Genomic DNA, 21824 nt, shown 5'->3' on the forward strand with positions numbered 1-21824 from the left:
TCGATTGTAAAGAATCGATTCTCGCAATTCGATACAATACGACAGGCTTTCGAGATATTTCGATATAATTTCGACATGTTTTGATATGATTTCGAGATGTTTCGATATGATTTTGAGATATGTCGATATGATTTCGATATAATTTCGAGATATCTCGATTGTACGACAGCCAAACTTTTTTTCGTTTTTGTTCGACGATTAAATTTTGCGATCGATCTTCGTAGGAAAGGGAGATAGCGAAAAATTTGTAGAGATCTTTTTTGAGGGGAAAATCAAGACCTAAAAAAATGTTCCTATAAAAAATGCGGTATCTCTCTTAATTTTCAAGATATTCATCAAAAACTAAAATATTTCAAAAACTGAGATTTTTTTTATTTTAATGATTTTTGAATTTTTAACTCGATTTCTTTCCTTTCATTCTTCAGGACTCGATTTGGACTCTGGTAGCAGTGTCGGTGGTAGTCTCCCGAGCCCCGGAGCTGGTAGTTGTTCATTAGATGGAGCTTCAGCGAGTACATCACCTGCCTGCGGTCTCATGGAGCACGCGCCTAGTCCCTCTGGCGTCTCGGCCACTGTGAGTTCCCCCGGGGCGTCTGATTCACCGTCCACTCCGCGCTCGGGTGTCCTCCAGCAGAGGGTAAGCACCCCGGATTGATCCAGGCAAAAGCATATGATGCGTTTCGATCGTATCTCAACTTCAGATATTTTCACGTTAATTTCACTCTTTCATTCGTCTGATTAATTTTACTGTCAATTAGTCTGAGTTTGATGATCCATTTAAGGGGGAGCTTCGTGCTTATGCAATGCCAATCAACTTGAGTGCTTAATCCCCTACCTGAGACCCCAGTTTTCAATCGAAATTTTAGGCATAATTTTTGTTTTTTTCGTTTCAGCTGGGACTTCCTGGCGATTGTCAGTTGGAATTCGTCAACGGTGGACATGGAATTAAAAATCCGCTGGCTGTCGATGGACAGAGGACACCTACCACCAGAGATGAAGAGAGAGCACCTAGACCAGCTACTGGAAAGGTACGTAAACTGGAAAAATTCCAGAATTAAGAATCAAAATATCGAGAAATCGGCAAGCAACAATGGATTTTAATTTTTTCCCAACAGGAGGATGACCCCAGTCGCTTCACTTGTCGAGTCTGCAGCAAGACCTTCAGTCTCCAGCGACTCCTCAATCGCCACATGAAGTGTCACAGCGATGTCAAGCGTTATCTGTGCACCTTCTGCGGAAAGGGATTCAACGACACTTTTGACTTGAAGAGACACACCAGAACGCACACGGGGGTCAGACCGTACAAGTGCAATCTCTGCGAGAAGAGCTTCACCCAGAGGTGCTCCCTGGAGAGCCATTGTCTCAAGGTTCATGGGGTTCAGCATCAGTATGCCTACAAGGAACGTCGTACAAAGGTGAATATTTAAAAGATTTTTTTTTCATTAAAAAAATGCATTTTGCATTGAGAATTGACAAGTCATTTTAGTGGAAATTTTAAGTAGTTGAGGACATTCTCTAGAAAAGGTGATGTCTCTTGATAATTCCATGTTTAATGAATGGAAAAATCAAGGAAGATTTGATAATAAAAAAAAATTCAAGAAAATCCAGAAATAATTTCAACTCTTCAAATAACTTCTTCACATTCTTGGAAAAGTAATAATTTTAGAAGAAAATGTCAGGATATGTTTTTTCAAGCTGAGAAAATTCTCCACATGAAAAAAAAATCAAAATAATTTGAAATAAAAAAAATTCAGAAAATTGAGAATAAGATAAAAACCTCAAATCCTTCTTTCACTGACTAAAAAACTATTAGTTTGAGAAGAAAATATCAGTAAATTTTTGTCTTAAAAAATGTTTTAAAAATTCCACTACTTCACCAACAAGACCATTAATTAGCGCTCTCATCCCGAAAGGTTTACGTCTGTGAAGAGTGTGGTCACACAACCCAAGAGCCCGAAGTCCACTACCTCCACCTGAAGGACAAGCACCCATACAGTCCAGCCCTGCTGAAGTTCTACGACAAGCGTCACTTCAAATTCACCAACAGCAATTTTGCCAACATGCTGCTACAGGTGCGCACTTAATGCCCACAATTCTTGATTGACGTGTGCAGTCAACAGTGCTTTATTATCTCAAAAAAAAAAACAAAACTCGATACGATTGAATGACAAAAATTCGATTTGTAGACTAGAGAAATGAAAACTTGAAAGAGAGAATTGAATGAACAATTGTTTGTTCTTTGCTGATGTGAATCTGCAGGGTGGCCTTCTGCGGGACACGAAGGAGACGGGCAAGGCCATCGGAAGGGCGACAACATTGCAACTTGGTCGAGCCTCTTCGTACTGACTTAATGAACGAAATAGTGATGAATCCTTAAGCCATTTGGGATTAACACAGATGAATGTGCGTTCGATAGTGAGTGGAACTGAGGGAGGGACAGTATTTATTCCACAATGATTCACTGGATTAAATGTTGTCATAAATTTGACTCACATTGAATAAATGAGATGAAGGGAATAGTATTTGAATAGTTTGATCGAAGGAAAATGCTATTAAAAATGAAAATGTCTCGAAATATTTTCATTTTATTATTCAGAACAGTTTCTCTGAAATAAAAATAGTGCTCTTCCACTTATAAAAGCAAAATAACAATTTCAAACAGGTTTTTATGAAATAGTCCTCCGAAGAACTTGAATTCAACGTTTCATAAATAATATTTCCCACGATTTCGTCCCACGATACGTTGACTTTCGACTTCAAATGGCAATCCAGAGTTTCCCGATATTCCCTAAAAAATATTGTGAACCTCTCGATTAACAATTACACTCCTAATAATTATTTAATGATCAATTATTCTCAAAACGCATACCTTTGCGGTAGGGTGTCCTGTGATATAGGGAAAATGGATCTTACACGATTTTATATTAAAACCACGCACATCAAACTACACAATTCATCATCACGAAAAAAAAAATGATAAAAAATGAAAAAAAAAAAACGGGGTATCGTGCAATTTTATAATTTTCTTCTTCTTCAAGGTGGTAGGAAACAAATTAACTTAATTAATTTAGGATAAAAATTAACGATGGGACAGCAGCTTTGATTATGGCTGCCCTCATCCTGATTATTATTTAATTGAATCATCATCTGTAAATTTTAGCTTGTAAAGAATATTGTCATCGTGGTGCTCAGTGATTTTTCAAATCCCATAATGATATATAAAAATCACGGTGCTCTGTAAATATCTCGCAATTAGTAATTAACGAGTAATCAACGAATAAAACGATAATTATAATTTATAAATCTCGACTTTTGCAGGCATTGTGATCGTTCGCATAAAAAGACTGTAAATACTATGTATTTTATTATTCAAATCTAACGATCGTCAAGTGCACGTAATGTCCGTAAGATTTTTTTTTTTTTATGAACAATATTTTTTATTCCCGAAGTTATTGTCATGATAATTGAATAAAGTATATCTTGTAATACTCAAAAATAAAGATTCAATGACAATTGACGATATGATGAACAACTCTGTCATGATAATGCTTAATTATTTAATTAAATCATCGTAATTACGTCCAGTATTTGTTATGTCTGTAGTAACAATTTTTTTATATTAATTATATTCACATTATCTCTCATTGTTATGTCAATTATTAGACGATTTTTCGACGCATCGAACCACTTAATTATTAATTTTTATTTCGTATTCATTAATTGAATGTAGTTGATTATTGAATTTATTGAGGAAGTATTTATATTGAATGTTAAATAACTGCGGCTTATTCTGGTGTGAATTTTATATACTCAGAACAATTTTTTTTTCAGAGGGAGATATGCACGTCTATTTGTTGAGTGAATTTATTTTCCATGACTGTGTAGAAACGTAAGGGAAATTATGAAAAATGGGTTTACAGATTTTTTTTTCTACTCATAACGATGTATTATAGAGGTCTGAGGCATGATATTTGGATGTTTAAGGATAATTCAATTTATTAATGGAGAATATAACGGTTAATATAGTATATTGTACGTAGAGGAATAAAGAGAATAAAATTATATGAAATTTGATATGTTTTTTTATTTGGAAATAGTCTTTTGCATATTTGTTATATTTTTTTTTTATTCACGTTAGGTGATTTCAGTCGTCAAGACGAGGCACTTTATCGTGTTCTCTACGAGCTTGAAACAAAAAAGGAGATTGACATGAGAGTATTTGTTATACTACAACTCCTGGGAATGTTCTATCTGCAACAAAAAAAATTATGAGGGAACTACTCACTATTGGATCATGCAAGAATTGTCTGTCACGAGGACAAAATAGATTTTTTTTTTAAATTATCTTTCAGAGCTGGGCACAATATTCTTTGCATTCGTGAGAAAATACTAGTAAAAATTGATAGTTGATGGCAATCGTTTGAAATATTTTTAGTTCAGAATTGACAATAGCATATTTTCAGGGAAATTAATTGTAATTACAGGTTTCCATCAATAATTGAAGAATATTGGTAATAATACGGTTAATTATACGCAAATTTCTATTTCAGTTAAGTTTAAAATGCAATTTAGCTTGAAATCTCTCGAAATATTTCCGTTTTATTATTTTAAATAATACCTTTTTCGATCAACGAATCACTCAAGCAGAGAAATTGGTTCTAATCACAATAGGTTATTATAAATGATTAAAAATAATTTTAAAAAATGCAATAAAATCGCAATTTTCTGTTTAATTGCATTTTTTAATAAAAAATGAATCATTAATATTGAGATTGTCAAAATTATGAACTTCAAATAATTTTTCCCTTCAGCCCCCTTGAACTCGTCCCCAGCTCTGTCCTCAAAAATGCAAAAAATCAATTTTTACTCACTGCCAGCTCCGCCATAAGACACCTGAGGCTTCGCAGGTACTTTCGGAGCTTCCCTCTTGCCCCTCGACACCTTATCATCCTCACTAACTCTCTTCACCTAATCCAAAAGCCCAATCATCAACAGTTCTCCATTTCCCACAATTTCCCGATCACCTGTTCTCACTCACCTGTTCATCAATGGCATCAAACTGCCACTTCCAGGTGTGATTGTACAGAAACTGTCTGTGATCATGCCTGTTGTCATCCGGACTATAGCTCTCCAGATGACAAGAAGGGGTGAGAATCGTCATCTTGTGTCGATTGATGGCGTAGCACCTCCAGAAGTGCTTGACCTTGTCAGCCACCTCCTGAGGGGTGCAGTGGTTCCACATGGGGACCAGCTTGCAAAACATGGAGAAGGGCCCGCAACACTGATCCTTCCTGAGTCGGCCGTATATTGACAGCTCTTTGTAAGTCATTCCCATGTCTACTTCGTCGGCCTGCACCAGGTGGCCTCCTTGCAAGGGCTCCAACTCGGCTGTTGGAACTGCCTCAAGCACCTGCTTTATCGCAGTTATCCCGTATTTTTCTCCAAACCATACCTGCAGTATTAATAATCATTTCATATTTTACTTTCTGAATGCGAGACAATGCGGAGAAAAAATTGGGGATGAATTGGTAAACTAGGATGAGTGCATTTTGTGGAAGCGATTTGACAAAAAAAATTGATGCACTTACCCTAGTTTATCATTTCACGACAGAAATATTTCCAGTTTTTAGATAAATGTGTAACTATTCTTGATAAATTAACCCACATTTTCGTCTATTTTGGGCAAATTTTATTATTTTTAGGAAAGGGAGCTTTATGAGGCGAAATAAAATGAAAGGAATGAAAAGACAATATACAATATTGAAAATATTGAAAATAGCAAATTAAATAATTGCAAGCCAGTCGCATTTTATTCAATTTCAATTCAATATTCAATTGGTTTGATCATTTAAGGATGTTCTACACCCTTTCTGCCAAAATTCACGTTTTTTCAATTTTTCTGGCAAACTTATGATGGAATTGACGTGAAAAAATATAACGTTTTTGCGTTTTGTCATTATTTAATGACTGACGAAATTTTAAGGTGGTGCGAACATTTTCCTGCGTTTTCTCTAAACTTTTAAAAAGAATCACAAAACTGTAAAAAACGCATGAAAATTATCGCACCACTACGCAACTTCGTGAGCCATTAAAGAATGACAAACCACAAAATCGTTATATTTTTTCACGTCACTCCCATCGATAATTTGCCAGAAAAATGAAAACAACGTCAATTTTGGCTAAAAGGGTGTCGAACATCCTTAATGTTAGAACTCAATAAAAAACATTCCTATCTATCTAAAACTGTGAACTTGCAATTCACCTCACTTATTTCCATTCCCCTTAAATTAATCCCGTCAATTCCTCAACCCCCTACTCACCAAAAACCTCTTCAAATCCTCCTTAGAAATCCCGCCAATAGGATTGATATCAGCACTGCTGCAATCGTACTTTGTGAAGTACCCCCTCAAGGCCTCATCGACATTGCTGGACCCCAGGACAAGAAGTCCCCCAGGTCTCCCCCGGACCCACAGCATCAGCTGAGCAAACAGATAAGCTACCACCATTCTCATCCTCGCCTGGACATTCTGCAGGGCCAAGTTCTCCCTAGGCGAACCCCCATGAACCCTGAACTTGGGGGTGTGTTTGGCGACTTGTTGGAAGATCCCCAACACAGCAGAGATCGCAGTATCAATCACAACGCTCAGATGGTACGAGCCAATCTGATTCGCCAGCAAGGAAGCTCTAGCTTTCGTCTGGGCTGATGAGTTCTCAGTTGCCATGTAGCAAGTCACCAAAAGGGTATTGCAGAGTTGTTTAGGATCCGTTGGAACGTAATCGCAATCCCCCACAATTTTTCGAACGTCCGCCAACACCTGGGTGTCCCCAGTCTTCACTTCTTCAACGATCATTCTGCACATGTTGTAAACTATGCAGGCGACGGAGGAGGAGTCGACGCCACCGCTCAGGGGGAGGAAGAAGCCACCCTGGCAGGAGCGCCGCAGGTAGTCCCAGAGCCAACAGGCTGGCGCCATGCAGATCTCCTCCTCCGGGCGGAAGTAGAGAATTTCCGGGGAAGTTGTCTCAGAGTATTCGTCGACGATGTAGTCTACGTCAACTCGGGCACTTGATAATTGACATATTTCGGTTTCTGAGGTCAAGGCGAAGTCGATTTTCACACGGGGGTAAGCAGGACTTGAGGCGGATGAGTGAGTTCTCGAGCGGATACAGTTTCTGTATGCTCTGGAAGGCGCAAAAAACAGTTTTATGGTAGAAGTGAAAAAAAGGGCACTATTTTGCACGCTTCGCGCGTGGAGAATTGCCCTTTTTTCTCACCAGCATCGTAATAGTATTTTTCCGGCCTGTTGCGATGGGGTTTTTTACTCGTGCGGCGTTGGCCTCCGAGCCGTAGGCGAGGACTGGCCAACCACACGAGTAAAAAAACCCCATCGCAACAGCCCAGGAACAATATTTTTCTGTAGTGATTTTCAAGTTTTCGAGTTTGGGAAGTATGTAATACCAATTCCCGGACGAGAAATCGTGAGAAGCAGTACAGAAAAATATCCTTGGATCCTATCCTATTCCTCGATATATCTCGAATAAGCGTAAGACTGAAATCGAAGCGCCACTACGGGGGGATGAGAAGCCGCGTGCCTAGCACGCGCCGTCAATCTCGTACATATGGCAAAATGGATTTCTTGACGAGTGTGAGCACTCAACTCAACAATGACTTTCTCAATTGTATCGTAATGTGCCAAATTTTATTATTTCAATATTTTATTGAAAGAAACAGTAATGAAACCAACGGTAATGCCCACGAGGGGATTCGAACCCACAACCGTCAGATTACCAACTTGGTACTCTAACCAATGCAGCTACTTTGGGTTCATCGTAATGTGCTACTTTAGATGCGATACTAGAGGTGAAAATGCGTCACATGACCCGTTATATAACGGTCACATGACGTCTGTCACAATTCCCCATTCAGCCAATTTTTTTTAAATGTGTAACTTATTAATTTTTTCGTCATCAATTTTTGTTTGAATTAATTTCCCATTAGCCTAATGTGCATTTTGAAATGAAAATCACGATCATTTTTCATCTCCACAGATGCAACTTTTTATTTATTTTTTGTGACTGTTATGAAATAAAAATTAGTTGTGATCATCATTATGCATCGATATAGATTATTTGCAGTTATAAATTTCGCGTGTCACATGACCGTCATTTAGCATCTGTAGGCCGGCAACAGTGGGAGTGGCCCCCTTCAGTCGAATGAGCGGTAAATGCCAGAGACTGTGCGGTGTTTTTATTCTGACACATAATCTACTGTCTCAACGATTGAGCTAGGTAATTTTCCACATTTCCCTCAAAAGTAATTCCTCACTAACATAGAATACTTCTGAAAAAACATTCTTGCGATCCCCTAGATACGAGAATTCAAGGAAAATCGTGAAAATAATCTTCGCTGCGAGGATCTTTACGCGCAATCAACAAAACGATTCCAAACAATGTCCAAAAGGGGATGAGCTGTATGCTATTACAGTACTGGATACAGCAAAATTGACAAGTCCAAAAGTATTGATCAAAGTTACTCTCAATAACATTGAAGTAGATAAAAATGAAGAGATAAAATTCGAGCTGAATATGGTTTATCCATGGGTAATTGTGAGGTTATGATGAGATATCCAGAGATGAATTCGTAATAATAGTCCAAAGATCACAAAAATGTTTGAACTATTGTTGACCCCAGAATTTTACCAATTTTCAAAGCAAACAGTAGTAACTAATTGTAAAAATAAATTTATTGCTCTTGCTGAGACAACGGAAATTGCTGATTCCACCCCTAGATATGACATTGCATCGTAATGTCCCAAGTTTTATCTTTTCAATATTTTATTGAAAGAAACAGTAATGAAACCAAAATGGAAATACAATTTTCCAACACTTTGACACGATGAAATGCTATTTGAAATAGATATTTCCAGGTAACAATTTTGATTGATCAAATGCTATTTGTTCAATTGTATTTATAAAATTGAAATCCAATAAATATTTTATGTTTCATTTTTACAAAATTCTAAAAAAATTATGTTTGTCATAATAATTTTTTTATTTGGTTGATATCTTGGAAAAATGTTTGTTTTTTAGTACTAATTGTTGTTTCTGTTCGAATTTTTTCTCCTTAAAAAAATATTCCAAATAATACAATGAACAAAATTCAAGAAAATTCGATGAATTACGTCAAATAGCATTTTATTTCATCGAATGGAAAATAGAAATTATTCCAAATAGTTCTTCAATTCAAGCTACTGAAATACTATTTCATCAGTGAAGTTCAGTAACTCAAACCTAGCAATTACCCATTAATATTTCAGTAGCGAAGCGGTAAAACGATTTAAGTCGACTTAGCTCTCAGCTTCGTTTTTGAGGAATATCTCCGAATCTGAGAACGATAGCGAAATTTTCGTAATTAACTTTTTCGTAGCGCTCAATTCGGTCTACAAAAAAGGTTCTAACAAAAAATGTTCTATCTGCCTTAGATTCCGAGATACTCATTGAAAACTGACCAGTAGCCAAAATCGACTTAAACCGTTTTACCGCTTCGCTACTGATTTCAAACAGTATTTTTCCAAGTTCCGTGAAATTATAGCCACCAATCCTCATCATCTCTCTATTTTCCAGATTGACTTCAGCCCGCAAATCCCCCGGACGAAAAGATGGCGCAAGGCACCCGCTCATCTCGCCCCCTGGATCACCAGGACAAGCTATCAATCCAGAAGCAATGGAACCTCGGAATAACAGCCGAAGTGGATCTCCCCGAGGACTTCGACCCCTCGACTGCATCTCCCCTCGACGATCGGTTCAACACATCAGCGACTAAACCCGACATCGTCGAGATGCTGCGACAGTTCGATTTGAAGTACTTCCACGGAAAGATCAAGGGCTACAGAATAGAGTGGAATGCGAGCCTGATAACAGCCTACGGTCGCACCAATTTCTCCCAGAATAAAATATCAATCTCCAAATTTCGGCATCTGGGGCAGAAGCGATCGGTTTTGGTCAAGACCATTCTCCATCAAGCTATTCACGCTTATCTGGACAAGTTGGGCTTCAACAGGAGGGAGAATGCCGCCCACGGCAAGGATTTCAAGGCTGAGAAGAGTAGGATTTCGAGAAAAGTTGGGGAGGACATTGCATCGAGGGACGATGTTAATTTTGCAGGGGCTGAGACCTACATACGTGCGCACCAATGCAAAAAATGCAAGAAGATTCTCTACAGGAGGACGGGCCAGGATCCGAATGTAGTCAAGCCCTACACCAAGGTCTATCACGATTGTCCTGGGGTCTTTCGCCCCATCAAGCTGAGGGAGACCTACAAGGAGCCATAGAGATTCGTCTCTAATCACCTACCCATTCAGTCATGTTCGTAATATCGAATAACAAAATGGTTAAATTGTTGTTCTTCACACAATTGCATGGCCAAACTTTTATACAAGTTTGACGGTTTTTAAAACATCATTATTCTTCATGGTTTATCATTACCATAGCTGTTCTACATATTTTACCGGTACTTCGCCGCAGTTATCTCGGCTATTGTTCGTGAGGAGCTCACGAGAATGTACAGACAAATCATGTTGTAATCATTCATGTCTTTTATTTCGAAATTATATCTAATAAAAAATTTATGAAAGCAATTTGTCGGTCTATTAATTCCAAATATGAAAGCCTAAATGAATTGTGAGATCTTTTATTAGAAAAATCTAAAGTAAGTCAGACATGGCTCAAAGCCCGCCTCAGAAGTAGAACCCAAGACGCAGGAGCTCCACAATGGAAAATATATTTAAAAAAAAAATTCGCGAAGGAATTAATCAAAGCAAAAAATGCAAGAAGATTCTCAACACTCGAACTTTATTTTCATTCATCACGAGACAGCCGATAAAAAAATCTAAAATTCTGAAAATGAATATATGAATGAAATTTCACTTAATATCGATGGACATCTGGTAAATTTAATTAAAAAATCATTACCTGATGGAGTCCAAATCAAAAGTGGCAGTGGTAACCTCGACCTCCCTCAACGAGAACTGCTTAGCCCGCCCAATCATATTCCCATTAACAGTAATCGATGAGAATCCCATGAAAAACATCCTCCCACCATCGCACCCAAAGAAATCACTGTACATGTAGCATCCACCAGCCTTGGCCGCTGCTGTCTTCACCCTGTCAACAACAGTATACGCTTTTCTTATCTCAAACATGCATCCACTGGCATTCGATATGATCTCCACACCGTCCAGAGACATTGGTATGTGATTACTATCGGGATGCCAGAGTTCCTCGCATATTTCAAAACCAATGCACGTATCTCTGGTTGCAATTACAGCATCGCCAATGGGAACAACTGTCTGACCAGTTATTTGGGATATATGTCTCGGCAGGAAGTAATCCTCCACTGTTCTTATCTGAAAGACAATTAATCATAATCGAGTGATAGATGACGAGGAATTTCATCGAGAGTTTAGTGAACCTTTCTCCAAGCTGAGAACCACCTTCCCTCCCTGTAAATCGAGCTATCACACATTTGCATCTTCGGACGTATCAGCAATATCCTTCTGTTCAAGAAGGCAACTCTACAGTTGTACGTTACATTCTTGTGCATAACTGGCATTCCAACGTCTATCAAAATATCCTCACATATGTTTGATTTCAAGAGGACTGCCAGGACCTCCCAGCTGTGGAGATTCGTGTCGTTTTCGTAGAAATGATCCTCGCAGTTGTATCCCCTGCGTAAAATAAATTCAACAAGTAGGAATTTGCACACAGTACAGTTATTTTTGGTAATAAATTAGCAATATGCTTGCGAAGGGTTATTTTGTACGTCATTTCCTTCTAGGATGTATCATTCATTGTTTATTTCATTTTATTAAATTGAATAAGATTTCTTTTTAATTAATCTTGTCAGATTTTCAAATTAATTAATTCTTATTATCCCTTTCGTCTGTACAACCAATTGTCTTTTTCCGTTTCTATCTCTCCCCTCTCTGATACTTCTGATATCCAAAAAATATTTAAGCTTTGCAAATTTTTAAATAATTCAAAATAACTATTATTGCTATTGCCTTCACCTTCGAACTCGGTCAAAAGGACATCCAAACAATTATTTTGAGCCCTCATTTAATCAATTCAGAATTTTTTTTAGCTATTGTGAAAAAAACAATTTTTGAAAAAATGTTAAAATTAAAAAAATTAATAACTCATCTTTTACGTTTCTATCTCTTCCCTTTCTGATACTTCTGATATTCAAAAAAAAATTAATTATTGCAAATTTTCAAATAAATCAAAATAAATGATTATTGCTATCATCTTCATCTTCAAACTCAGGCAAAAGGAAATCCAAACAATTTTTTAAGCCGTCATTCAATCAATTCAGAATTTTTTTAGTTATTGTGAAAAAAACTATTGTTGGAAAAATTCGAAAATTTAAAAAACTAATCGATGAATTAAAATTTAAATAATGGCGATTGATAGGGCTCAACAGTACAATTGAAGAACAAAAAGGATTGAATTCCATTCATAAAAATAGCATTTTCAGATTTTTTGGACCGTAATGGATAGACATAACACGAAAAATCCAAAAAGGTTTCTCAACATTTTTAAAATTGTATTGTTCACTTACGTAATTTCAAGCTCAGGACCACTGCGAAACCTAGCCCCCTGTGCCTTAGCCTCCTTGATGCTCTCAAGAATCCTTCTCAAATTACCATCAAAGTCCATGGCCCACTGGTTCAAAGTGCAAACCGCCACCGTCGCCGTTCTCCCCATCATTAAAAAAAAATAATTTATCCTCTATCCTCACTGAAACAATAAAAATAAAAAATCTCACACAGACGTATACCTTGCGCCCGACTCCTGCCTGATGGTTGATTGATCAATACGTATCGCAGGGGCCCAAATCTAGGCTCTGCAAATTCTTTTTTAAGCCAGAGGACAGTGGAATAATTATGCTCGCATAGATATTCATAGATGTCTAAATTTAAGAACTAATGTAGGGTTCGACAATCGTTTGGATATCATTCCCAAAATCAGGGGGAGATGGACTGGCAAAAGCCCGCCCATATTGACTCCGTTGTCAAGTAATCAGAGGAAAGAAACCCGGGGATTGGTCAAATAGTTTATTCTGGATATTGTCTTTCGAGTTTTATTAGATTTCTACGGGAATCGGGACGTACGACTCGACAGTCGTTTCAAGGCTCCTTTACCCAGTTTTTTTTCCCTCCCCCGACTGATATTACAAGAGAGATCATTTGAGAGTCGTACTTATGGAATACATAAAATCATCTAAAATGAGATATGGATTTCCTGTTGAACAGTCGAGTGAGAGAACTGCAAGCTATCTTGTTTCCAGTGTTACCTATTCCAGGTACAATATTTTTAATAATTGTTCGATTAGGGGATGGATTAGGCAGTGGTTAACGGTCTCGAGGTGATTAAGGTGTTAATTGTACTTTCCCACAAGTTTTGCAACTACTGTAGAGTGAAAGGAAATACCTGGTATCGATCAATCTTTGCGTGCAAGTTCGTTGAATACATACATTCCGGTACATAACTATGTGTAACGAGACTGAAGTTTTTGAAGCGCGGGATTCACGCAGGGAATGAGGCATTATTCAGTCGGTCGTTCACCGTGAATAGTTTCATCGGCGAGTTTTGAATTCATTAAAAAGGGTTTTTATTCGGGGTGAGTGAGGAGTTCGTTGGTGGGAGGGAAAACATGTGTCTTGTTTTTAGAATAAAACCTGTGGTTTTTGGATTTTTTGGGTTTTAACAGATATTTTTTTAAAATAAAAAACAGGTTAGTGAATTGAAGAAGAATTTTTTAAATGCAGTACCAAAAATTTATTTATTTCAAGTGAGAAATGTCTTTAAAATGAGAACAGAAGTTTTCGATTAAGAAGTTGGCGATTTTCGACTGATAAATTTTGGAAGATTTTACTGAATTTTTTTTTCATTCGGAGGAAGATGAAGAATTTATTGGTCGCACGGAGAAAAGTGATTTATTTTTAAAATGAAATTGATGATTCAAAGATTTTTTGGATTCTACCGCCGACTTTTTTCGAATAAAAAGCTGTTTAATCAATTTCAGAAGAAGAATTTTTAAAAATCCCTTTCAAAACTCCACTTATTTCGACTGAAAAGTGTTCTTCTAATAACAAAAGGCGTTTTACAACTAATAAAATTTACGTTTTTACACTAAAAACATTCGAAACGAATAAAATTCAGGATTACTTGGACATTTATTCAACATTAATTAAATGAGAATGCCAAGTGATGCAACAAAAAATTTAGAATTAAATAGAGCCGAAAAATAATTGAAAATTTGGGTTAATTAATTTATTCTCTGGACTGATGATAATGTCACTCATCATGAATGAATGTGCGAATGATTTCCAGCGAATCGAGTGATAAGAGTTGGTAATTGTCGGAGAAAACTGGAGAAATAATGCCGGAATGCCATGAACCGGTGTCCGAGAGCACCGGAAGTATTGGTGAATAATGAAAAATAACGAATTAAAATTTATGAACGAACAATTTATAGTTTCGATGATTTTGTACATTGACATAATTTCCGTTACCAGCACGCTAGCAACATAATGTTCTCACGCTTCTTCAGATGATTATAATTGCGTTATTAATTGATTTAATTACGTTAGCTCTTACTCAAGGGAATGGGCGATGATTTTAGACTAGTCGAGGGGATTTTAATGCGAAAATTCGATTATTGTAGGGAATTTTCTGACTACTCAGTGCCTTCAGGATCGATTTGGGTTTTCCCGAAGAGACGTAGACTCGGTATTACCCATTGCCTCTAGTATCCTCAAGTACAGAGAGGCCGATGTTCAGCCTATTGACGCTATCACGCAAGAGCCACGGTGGCCTACTGAATGCAAAGTTCGTTGATTATTAAAGAAAAAAAATTCTCAAAAAAAAAATTCAATGGGGAAACTGTTCTTCTGGGGTTTTTCCAGGTGATTCAAGAGAGAGTTCGTCATATCGATTACTCTCCACCTATGCCTGAACCTTACTATGTGCCAACTGGGAAGGAACCAAAGCCTAAACCGATTAGCGAAGACATGGGAACTGTGATTTTTGCTTATAATCCTATGAGTGCAACGAATTATGTGAGATTATCGAAAATTGTTTTTATTCTTTAGGTGAATTAAAGGATTAAAGGTTGAATTTTCCGGGAATAAGAGAATTTTCCAAGAGATTTTTTGGAAGAATTTCATGAATTAGAAAAATTATCTGATAAATTCCTCTAAATCTAGTATTTTCTTCAGATATTTACGAATTAGTGGACATGATCTTGCTTTCCATTCATGTTTTGTTTGGACATTTCACTAAATTGATCAAATTTATTTTTTAATATCTCGGAATGTTCTAAACCTAATCATTATTTTGTTTAAATTCGTGAAATAGTCGACATGATTTTTTCAATTTGTATTTTATCTCGTCGTTTCGATAAACTCGTAAAGAATTTTCATAAATATTTAAAAAACTACTCGTGAGAAAGTGTTTTTTTTAAATTTCATAAAATGAAAAACAAATCTCCTGTCGAAACAAATAAATGAATTCTCCACTTAGTTTAGCAGATCCTGTGCAGGTGGAACCGTAGTCCTGACCTCCTCAGACATGTACACAACCCTGGAAGAATGCAACGACCCGAATCCATCAGTTGGATCGAACAATAGCACAAGTGACTTGAAATTCGAGTCTCGATTTGAATCCGGAAACCTCGGGAAAGTCATAAAAATCACTGAGACATACTATCAGTTGCACTTGAGGAAGGATTTATACACCCAGAGGCACATGCAGTGGTTCTATTTTCGGATATCTAATACAAAGAGCAAGACAATATACCGATTATCAATTGTCAATTTTTGTAAAGAGGACAGCCTCTACAACGAGGGACTCAGGCCTCTCCTCTATTCCACAAAAGATGCCAGCCTCCACGCTGTTGGGTGGAGACGATGTGGTGATAATATAACTTATTACAGAAACGATTCTTCGTGAGTACAACTTACAAAACAATTAAAATAAGAGTTTGATATTTCCTCAAAATTAATTGAACGAAGAAAAAAAATTTCTTCAGTTCTTAGTCCAGATGAAAATGGAAATATCTCGGGAATGAAAGGGTTTATCAAAAAAACTCCCAAAAAATTATTTGCGGGAAATTTCATAAGCTACAAAAAGTTCCTGACACTTTTTCCGATAGGACGAACGGTTCCCGAGATTTTTACGAAATACTGAGCCATGCGAAAAAAAATTTGTTCAATTCTCATTTCGAATAAAACCCTCATTATCTTAAGAGGGAATGGCTGTACCAAAAAATATCCCTGAACATTTTTCACCCGAAATTTCATAAGCTACAAAAAGTGTTGAGCGACATTTTTCGATAGGACCAATGGTTTCCGAGATATCGCGAGTTTTCTGAAACCCATTTACGTTTCCAGAGACGAAGAGAAAGAAAAACATACTCTAACATTCAACATAACATTCCCCCACGATCAGGATACTGTTTATCTGGCTCACTGTTACCCCTACACCTACACAGACTTGCAGGTAAAATACTCCAGAGGGATCCCCAGAGTCTTCATTAATTTTCGACTGGAATTGTAGGAATATTTGACGAGAATATCCAGCGACCCCGTGAAATCCCGTTTCACGAAATTGCGACTGCTCTGTAGAACACTAGCTGGGAACAGTGTTCATTACCTAACAATAACAGCTCCTAATTACACCGACGAAGGGAGGAAGAAGAAGGGAATTGTTATAACGGCGAGGGTTCACCCTGGGGAGACACCGTCAAGCTGGATGATGAAGGGAATCATCGATTTTCTGACTGGTGAATCAAATCAGGCACGAGTGAGTCTCAATAAAAATTTAAGGTTGATGATGCAGTTTCTGATCAGCTAAAGCCAGTAGAAATTACTTTTGTCCCAACATAATCTTCATATTTTTGCTAATAAATTAGCAATTTGCTTCTGAATGGAATTTCGAGACGAATGCAATGACAAAATGGCATTGGGATGACCATTTTAAATCACAATTGGATTCACGTGAACAATTATTTTTTCAGTTACACGTAAAAAAATTCCAAAATTTCCAAAAAAATTGTAAATTTCGCATTTAACAAATACAATGCTTCCATTCGCAAGCAAAACTGACAGAAACGTCAAAAACGCGGTCCAGTTATCAGATGCTACTCCTGATCAGAAATGATCATTTCCCTCAATTCCATTTTTTAAATCGATTGACATTTTTCGGACCGTCTCAAGGAGCTGCGGGAGAGATTCATATTCAAATTAGTTCCCATGCTGAATCCAGACGGTGTAATTGTCGGGAATAACAGGTGCTCACTGTCAGGAAAGGACTTGAATCGACAGTACCGTACAGTTATGCGAGAGAGTTATCCATCTGTATGGCACACCAAGCTCATGATTCGAAGATTGATGGAGGAGTGTGGTATTGCTATTTACTGCGACCTTCATGCACACTCGAGGAAACATAATATATTTATTTATGGGTGCGAGAGCAAGAGGGCTGGATGCTACGGCAAACTTACTGAACAGATATTTCCACTTATGCTGCATAAAAATGCTGCTGATAAGGTGGACAAATTTTTTTTTTCATGTCTATATTCATGTTTAACTTCATGATGACAAATTTATTTGAAGATCATGAGACATTGACATTTTATGGGAATTAAATTCGATGTTAGGGGCGAAAAAATAATGAAATGTTGAATTTCCTTGAAAATTTAAGGGAATTACAATTTTTTTAGCAGTAGGAAGGTGGGATTTCCCAAGTAACTTGAATTTTGCATCAATTAAAAATTCAAAAATATATATTTCTGATTTCTATATATATTTTCGATAACACTTGCTAATTTTTCATTAAAAATTTCCAGCTTCCATGAATTTTTTCAACTTTTGAATTTTTAATCACGAAATTCCTTGGAATTCCTGACGCTCTAGAAACATTTAATAAAATCATGTCATGTCTAAATGTAGAACTAGAAAACATAAATTAGAAATTAAATATTCACATAACAAATTTAATAATTTAATAATGTCATAATTTTATGCATGTGATGGAATTTTTATTCATTGGATTCCAGTTTTCCTTCGAGAATTGCAAATTTCATATTGAAAAGGGGAAAGAGGGAACTAGCAGAGTTGTCGTGTGGCTGATGGGTGTGCAGAATAGCTACACTATGGAGGCATCAATGGGTGGATCCAAGCTCGGGTCTAGAAGTGGAACACACTTTTGTGCTCAGGATTATGAGCAGATTGGAAAAGCTTTTTGTGAGACTTTGCTCGACTTTTCCGATGACGATCCCACCAAGGTGAAAACTTCAATGCTAATTTTGTTTTTCATTATCCGAAGAAAATAACAGAGAAAAAATTGCAAAAAGTCAAATAATGTCCTCTCATTCTTTATTTTCCTAAAGAAAAAAGCAAAGATCAAGAAACCTTTTCTGCAGCTGACAAAATTCCCAACGAAAAATTTACTTTCCTATTTTTTCCTGAGACTAAACGTTTCGTGAATACTTTCAGGTGAAAATTATCTAACTTTCAAAATTAATTTCAATTTAATTTTTCATTGAACTCAGGAAAAACTGTGCAACGAAAGGTGAAAAAATCAGAAAGAATTGAATAATTTCTTCTCATTCTTTCTTTTTCTAAATAAAAAAAAGGAAAACACCAAAAAATGTCTTGATATTTTTGCCTGAAGCCATTCGTTTTTAAAGCAATTTCACGTGAGAATTGTCTAGTTTTCAACATGAATTTTAATTCAATTTTCCATTGAACTTCAGGAGAGGCTACGTAACAAAATACTGGTTCGCCTCATGAAAGAGGGCTCCAGTGCAGACGAGCCCACGAACATCAATCTCACTGATTACTCAAGGTAATTATCAACCCTCCTTCCCCCTCCTCCCGAATAACTAATCATATCCCACTGAAACCCGATTAATCGCTTTGTTTGGATCAAAGTGATGAGGGCGATACGTCGGATAGTTCGTCAGAGGAGATGAAATTAGGTACGAGTGAAGCGACAATTTTATTGGATTCCGAAACCTCAGGGGATTATCGATCTCACTACCTGTCTGTGCCACCACCGTCCCCGCAACTACCGAGATCCAGGAATTCAAATAAACCGAGGAAAATGAGGAAAAAAACGAAGATGGAGGAGAGCAGGAGCATGAGGCAAAAATTATTAGTGAGTGATTGGTATTAGGATTTTTTTTTCATCAGTGAATGGACTCCATTCATTGATATCCATGTCAAGTATTTTTTTATCGGAATGACGCTATTGAAATACTATTTTATTCGCCCGTAGAAAAAAAGAGTTTCTGGTTCTAACGAGAATTTTTTTGTCTGTTTTTTAAGAGATTTTTTTGTTTAATTAAGGAAATTTCCAATAATTTCATTAATTAAACAAGAAAATCTCTGGAAAAACAGAGTGAAACAAAATGAAACATTAATCGAATTAATAGAAATTTCAGATGAATTTTTAATTATGAAATTCTTTGAAATTTCAGTGAAAGTGTAATTAGGTAAAAAATTCCGCTAGACATCGTGGACATTTTTTTATACTATAGACATTTTTTTACATTATTTTTTACGAGTTCAAATAAACCGAGGAAAATGAGACAAATAAGCGAAAATGGAGGAGAGAAGGAGTATGAGGAAAAAACTATTAGGGAATAACGGCTATTAGGATTTTTTTCTATCAGGGAATGCACTCCGTTCGAATAAAATACTATTATTCGTCCGAAGAGAAAAAGAATTGTGAGTTTTATTGAGAATTATAATTTTTTAATCTGTTTTTTAAGAGAATTTTTCTCGAAATTAGTGGCAATTTCACGTGAATTTTTAATGACGAAATCTTTGAAATTTTCTTCGCCCAAAATAAACAGAAGTTACTATTCTCACATAAAATCATAACTTTAATTTTGATGTCTAAATTTTCAAGAAAAATCTTCTCAAAACAAATGGAAATTTTGCATAAAAATAAACTGTAAATTTATTCACACAATTCTAGTCCCCAAAGGGATGAACTCCAATAAAGTAACGCAAATAAAATGACCCCCACGTATTCACCGATACCTAAATATAAATTGAAAAAAAAATAGAATCGTCGCCCTGTGATGGATTTACCAGCGACTGATCCTGGAAGCGACATGTGCTGTGACTTAACGGACTCGGCTGATGAATATTACATTACCGCTCCGATGGAGAATCCCAGAAAAAGCGCAACTTTGCGTAGGAGTTTCAAAGAGAGTTGCTCAGCCGTTGAAAAACGATACGAGATCAATAAAAAGGAATACGAGGCTGATACTCTTCCATTATTGAGGCCTCACACCCTGGCCTTTGTCGAGGAGTCTGTGAGTGAGAAAATCACTTGCAAAGTTCCTAGGACACGTGGGACACAGCCAGCAAGGTGAGGATTTTATTTTCATATTATTTTAATTTTTTTATTAAAAAAAATAAATAGAAAAAATTGCGTTTGAAATTTTGAAAAAAAATCGTGACCATTCAGCGTCATTAAAATGACATTTTGCACACAATTATTATTTTTTAAACATTAGATGTTTATAAATAAATAATTTAAATTGTTTAAACTTTCGGAAACCTCATTTTTTCAGGCACGAAATCAATTTCTGATAAAGTTCTGAATATAAATAAATTTGTTACGATCCGAATGAATGATTTCTAAATTATTTCATCAATCTTCCTCCAAAAGTAAACTTTCCAATTTTGTTTTATCAGATTTTTAAAATGGAACGGTTCAATATCGAGACAAAAAATTGGAATAACTCTTTTAGAAAAACGAAAAAATAATCACGTGTTTTAATTAATTCCCAGATTACTAGTTATCAGTTTCTATTTGCAAAGAGTTGTTCATTCGCAGATTTATGAGGCACTTGTCTCCCATACTCCCCAGAAGCCAAGACGTTCAGATTAAATTGACGTCGTTGAGGCAACAGATATGGACAGGAGTCCCTGATATTGATTGTAATCAGCATGATAACGAGGAGTATAACAGGGCTCCACTCAGCTGGGGTGTCTCGCAACTGGCGTTGCTGTGTCAAAAAAATAGTGAAGCTTTGCTCAAGTAAATTTATCATCTGAATGATCTATTTATTCGTTGGATAGACTTCACTCGGAACAGGAAAATTTATTCTTGTTGAAGAAATCGATGGAGTTGTGGGAGATGTAACTGAATAAGATGACTTCAAAAGCTGTGTGAACTTGGAGTCGAAGTTTGATAAATCGATTGTTTTTCTTATAGTATCGATTGTACTCAGTGAGTACCTGAATGTACTACATTCATTTTCATTTGTACCCCGCACCCCTAGACGTAAGGGGTGCGGGAAAAATCGTGCAGCGTCGGAAATGAAGGTACGGAAAAAATTTTCATGAGCAAGGATTCAGCATGGATAGTACTTGTATGTACTATATTTTTCTATTTCATTTATCAACCCCTTCAATACTTTACCCGCTTCTAAAATCTTAAATGTATGACAACATCAGGAAAACATACAGATAGCTTCTAAATCGTTAGTACTCACTTGTACCAACGAAAATTATTCATTATTATTATTATTCTCATCAAATCACCTGATTCCATTTTTATCAACCGTAAAATCATCGTAATGGATTCCATATGTAGTTCGTGAAGTTTTGATGTGGGTACAAACGTCTCATCTTCCGTACTTCCACTCCCATCGCAGAACAAACGGAACAATTTACTGTACATGATAATGAGACCAAGTACAAACCATTCAGAGCTTCAAAAACAGTCGTAGATTATTC

The 21824-nt window shown here is 36.5% G+C and overlaps 4 protein-coding genes across 7 annotated transcripts in view; 3 read left to right on the forward strand and 1 right to left on the reverse strand.

The window, feature by feature from the left end:
- Positions 1-4074, forward strand: part of LOC107041247 — a 12144-nt gene extending 8070 nt beyond the window's left edge. The window contains exons 3-7 of one of the 2 annotated variants that reach the window (XM_015261703.2): positions 426-637; positions 894-1028; positions 1116-1415; positions 1914-2072; positions 2187-4074. In XM_015261703.2, coding sequence (XP_015117189.1) covers positions 426-637; positions 894-1028; positions 1116-1415; positions 1914-2072; positions 2187-2207 — 827 coding nt within the window. In that variant the 3' untranslated portion in view covers positions 2208-4074. The remainder of the gene's footprint in view (positions 1-425; positions 638-893; positions 1029-1115; positions 1416-1913; positions 2073-2186) is intronic. The other variant, XM_015261704.2, reaches the window with a different exon arrangement.
- LOC107041249 (glutamine-dependent NAD(+) synthetase) lies at positions 4065-12798 on the reverse strand (the record flags this gene model as incomplete). Of its 2 annotated transcripts, none has more annotated exon segments than XM_015261705.1 (7): positions 4065-4185; positions 4872-4968; positions 5039-5452; positions 6321-7182; positions 10972-11405; positions 11471-11726; positions 12620-12798. In XM_015261705.1, coding segments are annotated over 7 exon segments (2253 nt in total). In that variant the 3' UTR covers positions 4065-4144.
- On the forward strand, positions 8205-10628 carry LOC107041250 (sprT-like domain-containing protein Spartan). Of its 2 annotated transcripts, XM_015261708.1 has the most exons (3): positions 8205-8289; positions 8370-8517; positions 9625-10628. In XM_015261708.1, exon 3 carries the CDS (start codon positions 9660-9662, stop codon positions 10329-10331), a length of 672 nt encoding a protein of 223 aa, XP_015117194.1. In that variant the 5' UTR covers positions 8205-8289; positions 8370-8517; positions 9625-9659; the 3' UTR covers positions 10332-10628. The 2 variants fall into 2 exon arrangements, with proteins under 2 accessions (XP_015117194.1, XP_015117195.1); XM_015261709.1 differs by lacking the exon at positions 8370-8517.
- Positions 12799-14724: 1926 nt separating the features above from the next.
- LOC107041192 (cytosolic carboxypeptidase Nna1) lies at positions 14725-21123 on the forward strand (the record flags this gene model as incomplete). Its single annotated transcript, XM_015261632.1, has 11 exons — positions 14725-14892; positions 14970-15122; positions 15586-16010; positions 16455-16563; positions 16621-16866; positions 17280-17612; positions 18122-18349; positions 18821-18912; positions 18999-19224; positions 20141-20448; positions 20920-21123. Coding segments are annotated over 11 exons (2492 nt in total), but the record flags the coding sequence as incomplete, so codon positions are not given.
- Positions 21124-21824: the final 701 nt, after the last annotated feature.

Source organism: Diachasma alloeum, unplaced genomic scaffold (assembly GCF_001412515.2).
Source record: "Diachasma alloeum isolate Michigan unplaced genomic scaffold, Dall2.0 Dall_scaffold_00359, whole genome shotgun sequence".
Lineage (NCBI taxonomy): Eukaryota > Metazoa > Arthropoda > Insecta > Hymenoptera > Braconidae > Diachasma > Diachasma alloeum.

What these genes read in the sequence shown, in the direction of transcription:
- LOC107041250 (XM_015261708.1), top strand. Translation starts at nt 9,660, where the DNA reads ATGGCGCAAGGCACCCGCTCATCTCGCCCCCTGGATCACCAGGACAAG.